The following is a 17,498-nucleotide window of genomic DNA, read 5'->3' as shown; positions in this document are numbered from 1 at the left end:
ACTGTTCACTGCTCACTATACTAAGCAATTGGCTTCATTTCATCCGCCTCCTTTTGCAGCAACACCCCGGCTAAACCAACGGCATTGGCATCCGTATGTAGTTCATGATCAGCATCTAGGCGGTAGCTGACGACAACAGGATTCCTTATCAAGCATCTTTTTAACTCCGCAAAAGCATCCTGCTGGGGCAGTTCCCACCTAAATTTCTGGTCTTTGCGCAATAGGGTACGCAAGGGCTCCGACATAATGGCATATCCAGCAATAAATTTCCTGAAGTATCCGCTGAGTCCTAAAAACTGTTGCAAATTACTAGTGCTAGAAGGGCACACCGTAGATCCAGGTCCTTGGGGACAAAAGGGGAAGGCTCACAACTATGAACTCTGAAGAAGCAGAAAACGACTTCTAGGGTAACGCCTACAAAGATTTGACAAGAAAGAAACGAACATTTAAACACTCGGCGCCAACAGGATGCTCAAAACGAAAGGCGATAGTCAGGCACCTATTCCCAGACCAAGATATACAGGTAGATAGAACCGCCGACACAGGTCATCGAGTACCATCAGTGACTCCACAAGAGGTAGAAAAAATAGCCCAAAAAGTGACATACAGCAAAGCACCCGGACCTAACGACATTCCCGATCGGGCTCTTTAATACTCACATACAGCTTGTTTTCCTGGGAGATGGAAAGTGCTCGAACTGGCCGAGCACAAAACGCATGCAGTACTAATCAGTTTCAGGAAATAGGTAGTGACGGCGACTGGGCTAGTTTTAATATCGGGCCCCCAGCCAGACTGACTCTCGGCGCGGGTCGAATAACACACTTAGTCCGTCCCAGTGTGAGGTGAGTGTGGGTAGGTGCCATGTGGGTAGGTAATGTGTAGGGATAGAGGAGTGTGTGAGCTATTTATAAGAGGCGGGACCCCAAGCGCTTCGTCAGTATTGCTACTTCACGAACACCCTCTGCTTAGGGATTATTCTCTTCCCTCTTATTCGCAGCTGACTTATCTGCGTAGGTAGGTCGTTCGCTATCACAACCTGCCACCCGTCCGGTGGCCTTTGAGCCACCTCACCAGCCCATCAGACCAGATGCTCTTTGAGTAATATATGTATGTAATAATAATAGGATACATTCTTGGCTACGAGAGATATACATACAATTGTGTTCGGTATGATGCGGCCAGCAGTGTTGGTTGCCATTTAGTCGGGCTATTATCCAATCTAATATCCAGCATGTTCGTTGGTGAGGGGACTCTTTCCGGTCGCCTCGGGAGGCGAGTCTATGAGTATTCATCGGATTTCGTGACCTCGTCTGGTTACTCTGCGTACCCTGGGAGGTCGAAGAGTACCATAGGGTTGTGGGCTTTGGCGAAGTCCGTGGCGTTGGCGACCACAGGTTCTCTCGCCAGAACTTGGCTGGGCCGCGATAGAACGGTGGTGGGTTCTCCCACGATTGGTGACGTGCGGGCAACGGCGGTCTGTCTCGCGGTCATAGGGGAGAGAAAGGCGAGGGGCTGTCCCGCGAATCTTCAAACCTTCTGGGTTCGGGTGAAGTCTCGTCTTCTGAATCCATTGTGAACTCGAGCTCTCGGTATCGGGGGCGTCTGTAATGATCTCTTTCGTCTTAAGTGGCGCTATTTATCGGGATTTTTTGCTGAGATGGCGGAAGGATGCTTCTGGTGCGATGGCGTCGCACAGCGGTCTTGCTCGCCGGGTCTCCATCAGCGGTTTCTCGGAGCGTAATCGGATACTCTGTCTATTCTCGAACGGGTTCGGCCCTGCTTATTAAAGTGAAAAATGCACGGTCGTGCAGATTATGTTTTTGTTTTTTACTTTTTTTTTTTCGTTTTCCTCTCTCCTTTTCTTTTTCTCGTGTCACGAGAAGGAGTTGTTTGTTCGCTCGGACGTTGTTGTCCGTGCTCGTCGTCGGCCTTGGTCGGAATGGAGGCGTGTGTAGTCGGTCCACGAATTTAGCGAATTTGGGGTCGGGCCCGCTGCTACGGTCAGCTTGTCGTGGGCACAAGTGAGCGAGGTTGGTGGTGAGCGTGAGTACGGACGATGAGGTGCTTTCTACCGTAAGCAATTCGTCGACAGCCTGATGTGGTTCCAATTCTCCAGGCTCAGTTATCGCAGGAATGGTTCACTTAGTTTCTCTCTGTGGTCCATTACGTTGACTTGTGACGTTGACGTTGACGTTATGACAGGCACCTGTGCCATCCTCTTGGAGTCGCCCAAGTGGTCCCATTGAGCGAGACCTGATTGGAATGTGTGACGAGGTACTTTCCCACGACGTTCTGGGTGGCCGCTGTGCCATCGACGATGATTATGTTGGCGTCGTTGGTGATGAGTATGCCGTTATCGACTATGGTTATCGGGTTCAGGTATCCAAGCTGTTGCGCGCAGATGGTCGTTCGTTGTTCTTCGCAGAATGTTGCGCTAACGCTGGATTCGAAATTCCACATGTTGAGGGCCCGAGTTCCGCATTCCGCTTCTACATCTCCGTCACTGAAATCCTGTTGGCATGTTGTATATATCAGCAGCTTCTTGTAGTCGAGCTTGGGTTGAGGGAATCTTATCAAGAAGCTTAGTAGGACGTAGAGTTTTGAGACCCACTGACGTTCGACACCACGAAGAGTTCCACTAGGCTTATGATGGCGAAGGGACGTGGGCCATTCGGCTTACCTTGAGTTACGGTGGCGTGTTCGATTTTGTCGACGAATTTTTCGTAGAACTTTATGTTCGTAGTGTGGCTCAGATAGCCGGGGTTGTCCCAGATGAGGTCATTTCCATCGATGATCAGGATGTAGTTAGCGTTGGTATAGTTGCTCAATGTGACCGTTGCGTTCCTTTGTCCAGGCGGAGGTTATCTTTGTGTGATGGTTACGCCGAGTTGTCTGGGTTCTAGCTTTCGTTCCTTTGGTGGAAGCGTACTGATCGATAAGGGCTGGGGCTTGGGCTATTTATATTGTCTATCGGGGTCCATACTTACGAAGTAAGCTTTTCTTCCTCCCTTTCTTCTTTCTGTGACGCATCATGGGTGTGTTTTGGAGCTTCCACTAAATCTTTTCTTGCTTTGGATAGAGGGCGGGACTTCTTTTCGGCGGTGCGTCGTTTCGTGTTCTTATTTTGCGTCCTTCTCCGCGTTGCGGTCTCCTTATCTAGGTATCGTGTTTCTTCTGCAGACTGCCGTCACTTGTGTCTCGCCTTGTCAACGGATTTGTTCAATTCGTGATCGTGGGCGGTGCCGTCCGTATGGTCTCGGGGATTTTGCGCCACCGGACTCGTGCTTCGCCGGCGTCGCCCTCGTCTTATTATTGTGGCGCCGCTCCGCGTTCTTGGCCTCGTCAACGGAGTTCGGGGGGCGTGTGGTCGGGGTCTCATGTTGGTGTTACGTTGTTCCTTTCGTATCTGGGTCATTGTTGGCCGTGCCTTCCGTGGTGTCAGCGTTCTGTGCCGGGTCGGTGGGTTCGGCGAGCTCGTTTTCGTGGAATTCCTTCAGGTCGTTGCTAATCGCAATTTGGTGACGGAAAGCTCTTGATTTGGGGGCCGTCGAAGGGGATAATAATAACCAATAACCGTATTGCAAGGCTACAAAATCTACGAAATCGGCACATATTGTTGCGAACGGTTCTTCGGCCTTGCGTGTGAGCATCCTGCCCCCGGGCTTGTGTTGTGTAGCTTTGTAGTTCTGGCAGCTTAAGCTGTCCTCAGGATGGCTTCTGGACGCCGTGATGGCCTGCTGTCGGTTCGTCGTGGCACTCGCGGAGTACCCTTGTTCTACTATACATAGTCGTTATACTATAGTCGTTAGCACCGTGTCCTAGATTGCGGTAATGGTGCCCGTTCTTATAGTCCGGAGATTTCTGGACCGTCGTGGACCTGTTGGAGTCTCTGTTTAGGCATTCCTTGTCGATGGCGGAGTAGTTTTCGTCTGCCGTATGCGATGACCCGCTCTTTTCCTTCTCCCAGGTTGGACTACGGCTGCGAAGTTGGGGACAAATCTGCGGTACCAACAGGCCATGCCTACATATTGTCGAAGTTCCTTTACAGCGGGCCATCGGTATCTGCCTATACCCAGTTTTATACCCGATACTCAAAATGACTATTGGGGTATATTAGATTTGTCGTAAAAGTGGATGTGTGTAACGTCCAGAAGGAATCGTTTCCGACCCTATAAAGTATATATATTCCTGATCAGCATCAATAGCCGAGTCGATTGAGCCCTGTCTGTCTGTCCGTCCGTCTGTCCGTCCCTATCAGCGCCTAGTGCTAAAGACTATAAGAACTAGAGCAACGACATTTTATATCCGGATTTCTGTGATATGTCACTGTTACAAGAATATTTCAAAACTTTGCCACGCCCACTTCCGCCTCCACAAAGGGCGAAAATCTGTGGCATCCACCATTCAGTAGATCTTTCCATGTCCCTGCCGATTAAACTATGCACGTATCATTGTGGCGACATGTTTTCTGATGCGATTAGGCGCTGTGCTGCCTTTCCCGCAATCAGACGAGCGTAAATGTCCAGGGGGTCTATTCCAAGTACAGTTCGAGTGCTTTTGTTGAGCTTGACCTCAGCGCCCCTGTAATACAGATCATAGCCTGTCGCTGAATCTTGTCTATAAGCTTATTGTATGTCTTCTTTTCCGTAGTGTGGCACCATACTAAGGCCCCATTAATTAGAGATCGTCGCAGCTCCAAGATGTCAATCCAGTGTAATAGAGCTGGTGACAAGCCCCATGTGCTGCTGAGCATCTTCTTGGATGCATAAAGCGTAATAGTGGCCGTCTTCACCCTTTCCACTACATTGGGTTTCCATGCCAGCTTGCTGTCCAGTACTGTGCCGAGGTTGTTTGATTTGCGTTTTTGGGATTACCCTAGTTTGGTCGATTTCGGTGGGTCCTTATCGGTACCTTGGTGAAGAAGATGAGGGTAGATGGACATAAACCCTTAATAAGTACGCTTATGTCATTTGCATAATATGTTTTTTTTGGGTCCTTGCTGTCAAATATCTTGATGTGGTCATCGACCACCATGCTCCACAACAAGGGCGACACGACTCTACCCTGAGTGACCTCTAGTATCAGTGACCTCAGTGCATCCTGGGAAGTGAGCTTTCATTAGTGCTGTAAGGGCTTCTTCACTGTCCTCTGTCCGATGTCCGTCAAAAAGCTTGAGTTAACTGTGCATGGTGGACTGCTTCCAACCGTTGCGGTTTCAGGCAGGTTGGAGCAGAAGTTCCTTCACGAGTTTCGTTGTGACGAGTGCGGGCTCGAGATCGGGAGTTTGGGTATCGTAAGATGGTTTTTAGAGATCCGCAGAGTGGCAGTAACAACTTTGTACTTGCCTTGCCTTCATTAAAGTATTAAAGAATTATCTATTATCGATAAAGTGATTCCTTGACTGTAAATCATACGACAACTGTACCAAATTTTACTTGTACGTAAATATTTTTAAAATGAAATCATTGTTTTTATTTATCCACATATAAAATGCATTATGTTTATCTCTAACAGTTCAACTCTTTAATATTTTTAAGTATTGACATACGCGCAGGTGTTTCCAAAGCACCAAAAAGATGGTCTGATGATGCTGTCTTTGGAGATAGAGCTTATTTTATTTTTGACAAGGAGCCTGGAAAACTTTCAATCCAAAACACCCAACCATCCGACTCAGGAACATTTAGATGCCGGGTAGATTTCTTGAAGGCACAAACAGTAAACAGCCGTGTAAGGCTAAACGTCATATGTAAGTAATCTTGTTGTTAAAATATTTAGTAAGTAGTATTTTGTATTAAACACAATATTACGTTTGAGCGAAAATCAATGTCTAAATCAATTAAAAATATTACATTTGGTATAAAACAGTAAAATCTAAAGTTTTAGCCCGATTCAATGACACTTAGAGGTGCCGAATTGAGGTCAAAGATGAAAAATGCGATATTTGGTCAATGGTATTGCAGCAATACCATATATATCTCTGATCTGATGATTGCATGTTTTGTATGATGTTGAATATTCAAATATAGTCCATTATAGTTTTATTAAACTAAGTGATTTATATTTCACAATGGATATATATAGTGACATATTCATAATTCCATAATTCTCTCATCCACACAAGTACTCCAGCCACACAAGTAACAGGACACCACTGAAGAATCAATAACTGATTCTTCCCACACTCCAAGCTAGGGCCGCAAATTTTTTAAACAATGGACCCCATTGATTCATAAAGCCAGAATCACGCCACTCGAGTGGCAACAACCGACGCTAGTAATACAGCATTGGGAGCGGTTTTGTCACAAGAACACAAACCGATCTGCTACGCTAGCAGAACCCTAAACGAACACGAAATAAACTATTCAGCCATCGAAAAGGAATTATTGGCGATCGTATGGGCAACCAAGTATTTCCGTTCATACCTGTTCGGTAGAACATTCGAGACACAAAGCGATCATAAACCCTTGATTTGGTTGAACAACCTCAAGGAGCCAAATATGAAATTACAAAGATGGAAAATAAAACTGAATGAGTTCGACTTTAAAATAAAATATCTACCAGGCAAAGAAAATCATGTAGCGGATGCCTTATCAAGGGTAAAGATTAATGAAAATCTCCTTGGAAGACAATCTCAATCACATTGCCATCACGGAAAGACCGATTAACTATTACAATGGGCAAATCGAGTTAATAAAAGGCACTGAAGATAAGGTAGAAACAATTCGTTACTTTCACAAGCTAATCATCAAGATTACGTATAAAGAAATGACTAACACCTTAGGGAAGGATTTAATAAAGGAATATCTATGCACCAAAAAGAGCGCATTATAAATTATAATTATATATTTAGTAATATTATAAATTTAGTAATAGATGCAGTAAATAGCGGAATAAACGTCATAAACAAACTAAATGAAGAAAAAGACAGGAATCAACAAATAGAAATTTTGATATTCAATATACAACATTTCACAGAATATATCGAAGATATGGAACTAGGTATGCAATTAACCAGGCTCGGTATATTTAATCCAAAATTATTAAAACAAGACTACCTGTTACAATGGGCAATACAAATGACGAACAATAGTATGGATTTACTATACCGCTGTAACACTGCTTATAATATTGTAACGAACCTAAAAGCGTTCGCTACAACGCCTCTCACACGAACGTTGACCAAACATACCAGGCCGTGCGAGTCCCCTCCCTCTACTCCAGCCTACAGCGATAGCCATTATATTTATAAATATTAGCTGTTCGATACCCTTTTCAAAGTGTCATTAATCATATTTTAATATTTTCTACTCTTTTTTTATTAGCTCCGCCTAAGCAAGTAATTATTCGAGATAATGACAACGTTGAGCGATCTACAGTGGTAGGCCCATATAGTGAAGGCGACATCGTGATCTTAAAATGTCAAGTAGTTGGAGGTAAGAACTAATCTTAAGAGACAAACGACGCCGATTCTACTGACCTAGAATGACTAAATTTAAAAATCAAAGTTTGAATTGAATCATACACAAATGTATAGATACACCATTCGAAAATCGTCAAACCTTTCATTGACTTATTACTAATTACTAATTAGTGAACTAATTGTATGAATAGTGACATTGATTTGATTGACAAGATGTGATTTTGCTTTGGAATTAGCGAAGTCTATGTTGTAGAATATCTGGATGCCACGGTAAAAGTTGAACTTAATTGGCTGAAAAAATTCTCATTTTCGTCACAAGTGTTGATAGGATAACTATCAACTGGTATAACTGGTTGCCCGTGCCTCCCATCTAACTCCAGATAGGGAATCGGGTTTTACGTTCAGACGCCTAGGATTCCGTAGATCTTTTGGTAGATCTTACGATAGAAAGGGTCCATTCGCTGGCTCCAGCGAAGTAGTAGTAGGTGTGCCCGTTACGTGTTCGCTTCGATGCAGACTCTTATTAATTTTGTTCGCACAATGATATCTTTGCTCTTGACGATTGGACCAAAAAGAACGAGGTGACGGCAAAATTTAGCAAGGAAAAGAGAAACTAGCATCCGCATGTCTATCAGAGCTAACTCTCAGCTGTGCTGACTTTTTGGCAACAGCCATTTCCAACCCAACCAGGATCACCCAAATTCCCATCCCATGATTTTGTCATGGTATATTGCCCCACATCGATCTATGCATGGCTTCTAAATAAAATTCCACAAGCAATTCATTTCAAACAACAAGGATTATTATAAAAAAATAGATCTATAAATCTATCTATAAAATATAAAAATATAGAAAATTGTAATAAGGGGGAATAGATAATTCATGATATTTTCGAGCGAGAATAATGATAATAGTATTTTAATTGGAAAACTCAACTCGAATTATTAAATACAGCTTGTACACTCACTTGATTGATTTGATATTTGATTACCTTTTAAACTCATTATCTAACTCCGACATTTTAACTAATTATATGCTCATAAGTTGAAAGCTCGTTATTGCATTTGATCTCAGCCAAAACTAACAAATTAATGCTCTGTTCGTATTTATGTAAGCTCCTGTATTTCTTGTACGACAAATTTGGAAATGTTATAAGATTTGTTGATAATTAAAATCACCTTAGTAATAAAATATATTAAAATTACACAGACTCGAGAAATATAAAAAAAGCACTTGCTAACACAATTTTAATATTTTAGGCTACCCAGTTCCTACAATTAGTTGGTATCGAGATGGTGTGGAAATGCCTTGCGATGTTTTTCATTCAGAAGGAGGAAAAATGATCGAATGTGTAATATCTTTGACATCGCTTGGAAGAAAAGACCTTAACTCTCGACTTACATGCAGAGCAGTGAGCCATCCTCGTGCACCAATCGTTGAAGCTGTTGTTCAAATTGATATGAACTGTAAGTTTTTTCAAAATATATTTTTTCGATTGCGATAAGTACACTATGGAAAAAGTCGAATTTTTTCTTCATACGGTACGAACCTTACTTTTCCTTATAGAATCGGGGCTCCACTTTGTTTTAAGTGAATTAAGTTTAATATTCCGTTCTTGAAGGGACGATATTGCTATTGTTTAATATGGCTGAGTGACCTATGCACTGGGTCACCTATTGACTTGAGTCTCTAGACGTATTGCTGCGCTTCTGCCCGTTCCTTTCCTTCCAGGTCAACGCTCTGGAGGCATTGGAAGGTATTTAGCGCATAATTTGGGGTAGTGCGAAGAGCTTCGCTGATGCATAGGGCGGGAGTTCGCTGAACTTTGCCCAGTTGCTTGGTGATCGCCCTTTTTGATAGGACCGGCCGGCCCACCGTAACTCCGTATAGTAGTCTTGGTCTAAGTATAGCTAGATATATCCATTGGACTATGCTTGGATTCATACCCCATCTTAGCCCGATAGCTTTTTTACATGTGTAGAGTGCAGTCGTTGCCTTTTTCACTCTCTCGTTGACATTCAGGTTCCAGTTAAGCTGCTTGTCAATTACCAACCCTAAATAACTGGCACCGTCGCTAAAGGAGAGCCTGCATCCATATAATATTGGTGGGTTGAGGGCGGTGCTTGTATTTATTCGTGAATAATACGAGTTCCGTTTTTGACGGATTTACTCCCAGGCCGCGAAATACTGTCCATTCCGACAGTTGCGCGAGCTTTGCGGATATTAAGTCGCACAGTGTTTGGGGGTATTTTACCGAGAAGATAATTGCAACGTCGTCCAGGTCACATAGAACCTTGTTGACTGCTATGTTACACAGAAGATGAGACAGAACACCACCTTGCGGGGTGCCTCTGTTGACATACCTTTACTGGGCGGACGATCCCATAGATGATGTCACCGTCTTGAATCTCAGGATTCAAGGAGTCAAGGATCTCAAAGCAGCGATCGGCCTTCCACCCACTTTCATTGAGGTATCCATATGAGGTATTCTCCCCACTACGCTGCCTTTGTCGAAGACGCCGATCAGCGTTTTCTCCTTGGCAATCAGCGCAAAGGAGACGTTAGGCATGACTCTGGAGCGCTTTGTAACCGGTACAGGCGTCTCCTGCGAGCGCTGCCATTTTGCTTGAGGAGCCTTCTTTTGCTCCGAGGTAAACTCTGGAAACTCATCCGGGGCCCACTCCACCTTTTTCAGCCAGTCGGCTGATGGGCTGGCCTTCGTGCTCGCATGACCTCCTCTTTTCGGCTTAGGTGTAGCACTTGGCTTGTGCGCATGTCGACGGCAAGTCATCCCCTCCGCTTTACCAGTAGGTCGGGTAGCCGCAGTATTGCTTAGCTGCCTCTCTAAGCTGTCAGCCTCGGGAGTTTCCTTACCATCCAGATTCGGGATGGGACCCCTTCGGGTTCCACCGTACAGGTATTACCTGGTTACCAGGCTCCAAGTTGTCGTTTGGGTACGTGCCGCAGTTATTTTGTTTATTTTGTTATTTATTTGCTTTTTATACATCTTCTTCCCACGAGAAGTCCCTACAAAGTCCCTGAGCCCTCCGTTAGCGACTGCGCTAGTTTTTATACGGGACCACCGGCCAGCCTGACTCTCGGCACGGGTCGAGTAACACACTTAGTCCGGCCCGGTGTGAGGTGGGTGTGGGGGTTGGGATGGGATGGGATGTGTGTAGGTAGCTTGTAGGGACGGGAGTGTGTGAGCTCCTTATATGAGGCGGCACCACAAGCGCATCGTCAGTGTTGCGTCTTCGCGAACACCCGCTGGCTGTCCAAGACTGATTGTTTCGGTACGTAAGGGATGCCACTATACGCAGATCCGTGTGGTGGCCCCAGCTAGGCCTCATTTTGAACCACCTCATGATCTCATTAGACCAGATTAACGGTAACCTAATAAACAAAACTAAAGTTATATTTATATATCTTTGTAGTTTCGCCCTTAAACATCCGATTGTTAGGGGCTCATCAGCCTCTCTCTGCTGGACGACGATATGATCTTTTATGTCAAAGTGCTGGATCCAGACCGCCTGCAGTAATTACTTGGTGGCAAAATGGAATACGACTTGAAAAAACAACGGAAACTGTAAGTAAAAATTAATTGCTATACAATGCTAGATATACAATCAGTTTTCTTATGTTTATTATGTGTTTGCACTTATGTCATTTAAGATAAAATAGTTTGCCCATCTGGAATGAACACGACTTTTTATGCAAGATACTCAAAAAGTATAGAAATATATAATGATTCCATACATATTCAAAATATCTCATCTCCCTGGTTACACAACCATCAAGCCGGCACAGATTCCAAGAGAAGGTTCACTAGCCTCGATGGCGCACATCCTTCTTAAAGGGAAGCTGCGCAGTAGCATCTTCAGGAAGATACTGGCAGTGGGGACAATTCCACACGCTAGGCTTAAGGCAAAGATAATCTTATCCCCATAGCGGGGAAGTTTAAGTTTAAGTGATAGGGAGAGAGTGATAACACATCAAAAGCTGCAAGACAAGAGCGGACTGTAATGCAATGCAATGCTTACTTACAAGCAACAGCACAAATATAAAAAGTTAAATAATGTTTTAACACAAATCAAAATGCATAGTGTACGGGGAATAGAATAGAATTCCATATTGTAGAATTTACGAAAACACCGGCTGCTTATTCAAAACAAAAGAAAAAAATGCGGAGTGCAAAACAAAAACGCTTCTGATCACTACGAAAGAAAACCGTCAGTGACTTTTATCTTAACATTTATTTCTAACGCAATAATGCTTATTTGTTACTTTTAAAATACAAATCAAATATACCTAGATCAAGATACCTAGTTAACGTACGCCAATTGTTTATACTGACTATTTATGATTTTTTTTAGACGTCAAGTGATGGTAACCAGACAACAAGTACTCTTTCCATCAGCCTAAGTAAAGCCGATGCGGGGAAGTTTTTATCGTGCAAAGCTTACAACCATGCTGTCCCATCGGAGCCTCTAGAAGATGGATGGAAGCTTGACATTCAATGTAAGTGTGCAAATTATTTATTTATAACAAAATACATCGAATTTTTTTGGCGCTCCAGTCAATTGATCAGTGTTTGACAGTGTTTGATCATGGTTTGACAGGGATTTCATTATAAATTGAAGCCTAAAAGACTCCTTTAGAAATTGAGGAGGAGTTATCTCTATACTCATTTTTCCAGTCTTCGACTATCTGGACTTAACGGATCTAATTACTAAGAGGTATTTTAACTAGCCTACCCACACTATTGGCTGCACTATTGATGCAGCGGTATAAACTATGCGTGCGGTTGGTTTCATCTAGAGATTTCTACTAACTTCCACTCCACAAAAGAAGTCGAGACAAAAGGGAATTGAAAGATCAGGCAGTGCAACGGTCCAATGCAAAACGGTACACATCGTTGCATGCGTATGCAGCTGCGGGCTTTAGCTATACGTGAGAACATTACAGCTATGTTTTGGACACAAGCAATAGCAGCACAGTTATACGCATAAAAATAGTTACTTAAGATGTGCAATACAATCATGAGCGTATGAATAGGGCGATTGTAATATACATGAACATCGAACTAAAACTACGAGGCTCATTTCTCAACAATTATTAAATCCAACATTTTGAGTTTTTATTACGGATAAAGCCCGTGTTCTTAACTGCAAGAACATCTTTAAACTGAATTACAATATTTTTGGGACACCCTATTCTTACTATGGCTTCGCGACAGTGGTTTGCACATTCAGACTGCCAATCTGAACTTATCAACACGTTGTGCTTCTTATGATTTATAATTTTATTACATTTTTTTCAGATGTTCCGGAGGCATATGTTCGATTGGGAACGTCTTTAGATGCAAATACTTTACGTGAGGGCTCAGATGTTTACTTTGATTGTCTAGTGATAGCTCATCCAAATGTTTTTCGAATTGAATGGCGTCACAACGTAAGTATTAAAAAAGGGGAGAAAACGGGTTTGGAGACTTTTTAAAAAAGATCTTTGTGGGGGCAAGAGCAGCACCCGCCCCAGGCGTGAAGATATTTGGGGCGTTGCAACGCGTTGGAAGCATAAGACTATTCAAAATGTATGATAAAATTTACTAGTCTTGAGATTACAAACCATTTTTTTTTTTTTATTTAGTATACTAATAGTATTGTATTTTTATACGCGATACCCAAAGAGTATAGCCTAGGCCACGGCTAGCCCCACGGCGTAGTTGATACGGAGCACCGAAGCACTGCCTGTGGGCTTCTCTACGCAAGCCTCCATCTGGTATACCTTCGATGACTCTGTCAATAAATTCCTCGTCGTCATTGACTAGCGACATTTTGGCATTGAAATACATTCAGAGCTCAATGCATTCAAGTGCCCATGAACGGGAAGAGCAACAGTTTGCTTTCCTTGGGATAGAAAGTGTCTTCCATGAAGTTCAACAACTGATCGATTGGCAACGACAAGTGCTCCGGATTCGACGATCCAAATGTGACGTTATCGTCGTTTCTAGAAATGTTGCCCCGCCCACTTCCGACCCCACAAAGGACGAAAGTCTGTGGCATGCACAATTTTGAAGATACGAGAAAACTAAAAATACTCACAATCATAGAGAATGACTGTATCTATGAGATTGCTGAATCTGGATCAGATCGGATCATTTTTATAGCCAAAAGGAACAAATTAATTTGCAGTGGCTACGCAGCGCCCGACGATATGTTCAGACACGTTTTCTGTCTCTCCCGCATGCACACATTGTCGCTCAATGTAGCCATACTGACTATGTATCGGGTATGAATGTAGAGTTGCGGTCGCCGCAGCAACTCACAACGTTCCCCCTTCGTTTTATCCATTTTTACGTTATGTAAAAAGCGAGCAAATAGAGCAGCGTCTCCTTCCTCTTACTCATGCCACCTCTCGACTGAAATAAGACTAGATTAAGCGCAGAAGCTTTTCACCCTCCACCACTTCATTACGTTGCATACTACAATAAGTTTCATTTTCTGACGGACTTGGTTGTTTCGAAAATATAAATCGTGATAAAATACCTTAATTTGTTAAATTAAAGCAAAACGACGGAACTTTCTGACCTTTCTTTCATTTTAAGAAGATCAAGTCATTTTAGATGCAGCATCTGTGTATTTTAAAATGTCTGACAAGCTGTGAGTATCAGCATTCATATTGAAAATAATTGAATTAAATATGTCGGGAAATAGCTGTCTTTACCGATCTTAATGAGCAGAATTTAGTATATTACTTTTGCTTTTGGTTTCGCACATATTAAGAAAAACTATTATACATTTTTTTTCTTTTTTTTATAGGATCAACCATTGTTTCATAACATTTCTCAAGGGATAATAATTAGTAACCACTCTTTGGTTCTGCAAGGTGTGACAAGATCAACTGCTGGTAACTATTCATGCGTTGGATTTAATGCAGAAGGAGAAGGAATAAGTGCCCCGTTTGCCTTGAATATTTTGTGTAAGTTTTTCTCGTACGATGTTTTTATAGATATTTATTTTTAGTCAAACAAAAAAGCTAACTTCCGTGCGAGAAAGCTACATTATTAAGTATAACATTTATAGAAAAAGTAAAATCGTTTTCACAGCCGATAGCCGGCAATATAAACGCCGAAGCCAACGCCTCCGAATCCGAATCCCAATCCGAGCATCATAATATAAATAGTCTACGTCATATATAGGCAGGCAACTGATTTGCCTTAACAGTATTTATTTACAATCTTTTAAAGTTGAACTTTGTCTTATTTCATTTTTTAGATTCTCCCACATGTTTGCAGAACCAGAAGAAAATCTACGGGATAGCAAAACACGAAGATGCTAAAATAAGGTGTGTTGTCGATGCAAACCCACATGAAGTCGAATTTAGTTGGACATTTAATAATTCGGCGGAAAGTATTGACGTTGCTAAAAATCACATTATTCAATCGGGTAAGTTCTGCCTAACCACACATGCCAGCCGATAAATTATAAGAACTGCTCCTGTTCAGTGGCTCGTAGTAAGATGATCGATTCAAGACGAATGGTCGGATGTTGTATGTTGTTACTTTTGAAGCAACTTATGCAACAAGACGGATGGACGGACGGAGGACTATTGATGCTGACCAAGAATATATATACTTTATAGGGTCGGAAATCCTCATTTTGAGTATCCGGTATAAAAAATGGTTTGCACAATTTCGGTTTGTCTGGTCTCTACACCAAAAATTCTCTCTCTCTGCAAAAATTCACAATTTGTTCGGAGTTTGAAAGTGCGAGACATTATGGAAGTCAGTGGCATACGAATGGACTCAGAAGTTTTCATTTTGAGTGATCACTTGGGTATGACAAAACTTTCCTCAAGATGTGTACCACAAACGGACACGTTTGACAATTTCACAAGAGTGTTTGACGTTGCTTAACCACAATAAGGCCGTTTCTTAACCGTGGATAAAACATGGGTCCACCACAAAACAGCAGAGAGCGGACAGCAGTCAAAAAATTCGGTTTCTCAATGTGATTCTGCACCAAAGAAGAGTAAGTTGGGCTTTCCAGCCAATTAAGTCATTTTTTGGGATGCACGCGGTATTATCTACATTGACTTCTTCAAAAAGCTAAAAAAATCAATGGTGAATATTATTACAGCTTATTGGGTCAATTTAATGAGGATATGCAAAAGAACAACCGCTATTAAGGTTTTTTTTTTTTGAAAAAAAAAAAACATCACTCAAGCCAAGGAGAACCTTAATACATAATATGGGAACTGTGCACCATCGTAGGATAAAGTGTTGAGAGAAACCTTAAGCAGACTAAGTTGAAAGAAATAAAAGTAAAGTAAAAGTAAAAGTAAAAGTAAAAGTAAATTTCAGTACAATGAGAGAATTTTAATATTTCAAAATTATTTGAAATCAGCTAGATATCATATATTACATCTTTTTAGGCACATCTTCCGTTGTAACATACACTCCAATAACTGAACTGGACTATGGTACCCTTTTATGTATAGCTACGAATAAAATCGGAAAGCAGCGAGTACCCTGCGTATTTCACATTATTGCTGCAGGTAAATTTTACTTTTTAATAATCAATAACAATTCTATAATTCTCTTTATAAAACTCTAGTGACTTAGAACCTATTCCTGTTAAATTAAATTAATATTAAATAGACTTATGAAAAAAGTTGACCTTTTTAATGTTGAATAATGAACCAAAAACTAAAGCTATCAGATATGTTCAATGAGTTTTGCTCGATGTACATATGCGGTAACAACTGATCAAGTTGAAAAAGTTAAAAAAATCAACGTTTGAGAAAAAATTATACTAAGAATGAGACAAATATTTTTGTTATTTTTTAAATGAAAAATTTTAATTAAAAAATATTTTTTTAATATATTTATTTGGATGTAAGTTTGAAATTATTATATATCTTGATATTTTAGGCCTGTATTGTAATGTACCATTAAGTAATGATAAAATGTGATTTTAGGATAATTGGTCAAATGGCTTCATAGCGCTTTTGCAAACGATATGCCGAAGTCATGTGATATGGAAATCTGACTGAAAAAAAAAACATTTTTGAAACCCGTCCCTAGAAGAGTACCTTCCCAAATGCCACATTACCGTTAAATACTGTTGCAAATAAAAAATGTTGGTATTGTTAAAAAAAAAATGGTCCTATTCCGAAGAAAGTAAAAACGACACAGTGCCAGAAGTACCGACCGGTGTTTAACGGTTCATTTGAAAATTATATTCCACAGGAATTTATGCTTTGGTTTTAATCAACTATGAATAGGTAGACTCGATATTCATACCGCCATGGTTGCATTGTCTCGCCGTCTCGCCCTCCTCGCCGCATGCTCATATATCCCAGCATTCGTCTGAGCCTGTTCTATTAGCCACCGTCGTCGTTGGACTCGGGCTCGCAATTGCATTTCGTAACAGCTCGTCTAGCTAATCAGCATCAACTGCGTAAAACTTAGTCCCTTACTGCAGTCTCTGGCATAGGAGATGCTAGCTTCTCAACTGAAGGTATCTCGGTGGATCTCGTTTTGAAATCGCGGATTTCAGATTTCACCACTAGCATCACTGCCGTCGTTGCCCAGAAGATTACGAATAGTCAACCTTGCGTCTCAATTAGCACTGCTAATTGGCCTATACCTTTGAATATCCAGCTTGCTGGCCTTTTGTGCCATAAGCCGCAGCGCATTGATCTGCTCATCGGAGCCGGACTTTTCTTTGAGTTGCTGTGTGTAAGACAAATTTAGCTGGCGCCTGGATTACCTTTGCTGCAGAAGACACATCTCGGATGAATTCTATCTGGTGTCGGCCACTCGGCCCCTAACTCTTCGTCGGTTATCGAAACCCAATCTTCGGATGACACCAATCACAGCATTTGGCTCGATGACTTGGTTCGTCAATTTTGGGAAGTGCACAAACCTCTTTGAACCAATCGCAAGGGCAACAGAGGAGGAACACTTCGTCAACCATCACACTAGCTTACCCTCAGGGGAATACTCTGTTCGCTTGCCTATAAAGCAAAGATTAGAGTCCTTGGGATATTTTCAAGCAAAGAAAACTTCGAGCGC

The 17,498-nt window shown here is 42.0% G+C and overlaps 1 protein-coding gene across 6 annotated transcripts in view; it reads left to right on the top strand.

Moving 5' to 3' along the window:
* Positions 1-17,498, top strand: part of side-VII (sidestep VII) — a 33,032-nt gene that overhangs the window by 4,493 nt on the left and 11,041 nt on the right. For 4 of the 6 annotated variants that reach the window (XM_015182145.2, XM_001359073.4, XM_033376884.1 and 1 more), the window contains exons 4-12: positions 5,538-5,746; positions 7,323-7,433; positions 8,680-8,886; positions 10,855-11,006; positions 11,794-11,938; positions 12,741-12,871; positions 14,239-14,398; positions 14,695-14,865; positions 15,854-15,976. In XM_015182145.2, the coding sequence (XP_015037631.1) occupies positions 5,538-5,746; positions 7,323-7,433; positions 8,680-8,886; positions 10,855-11,006; positions 11,794-11,938; positions 12,741-12,871; positions 14,239-14,398; positions 14,695-14,865; positions 15,854-15,976 (1,409 nt within the window). Of the gene's footprint in view, positions 1-5,537; positions 5,747-7,322; positions 7,434-8,679; positions 8,887-10,854; positions 11,007-11,793; positions 11,939-12,740; positions 12,872-14,238; positions 14,399-14,694; positions 14,866-14,924; positions 15,082-15,853; positions 15,977-16,035; positions 16,061-17,498 lie in introns of those variants that run through there. The other 2 variants (XM_015182144.2, XM_033376886.1) reach the window with 2 other exon arrangements.

This window comes from Drosophila pseudoobscura, chromosome 2, assembly GCF_009870125.1.
Source record: "Drosophila pseudoobscura strain MV-25-SWS-2005 chromosome 2, UCI_Dpse_MV25, whole genome shotgun sequence".
Taxonomy (NCBI): Eukaryota; Metazoa; Arthropoda; class Insecta; order Diptera; family Drosophilidae; genus Drosophila; species Drosophila pseudoobscura.
This window is presented reverse-complemented; position numbering and strand designations above follow the sequence as displayed.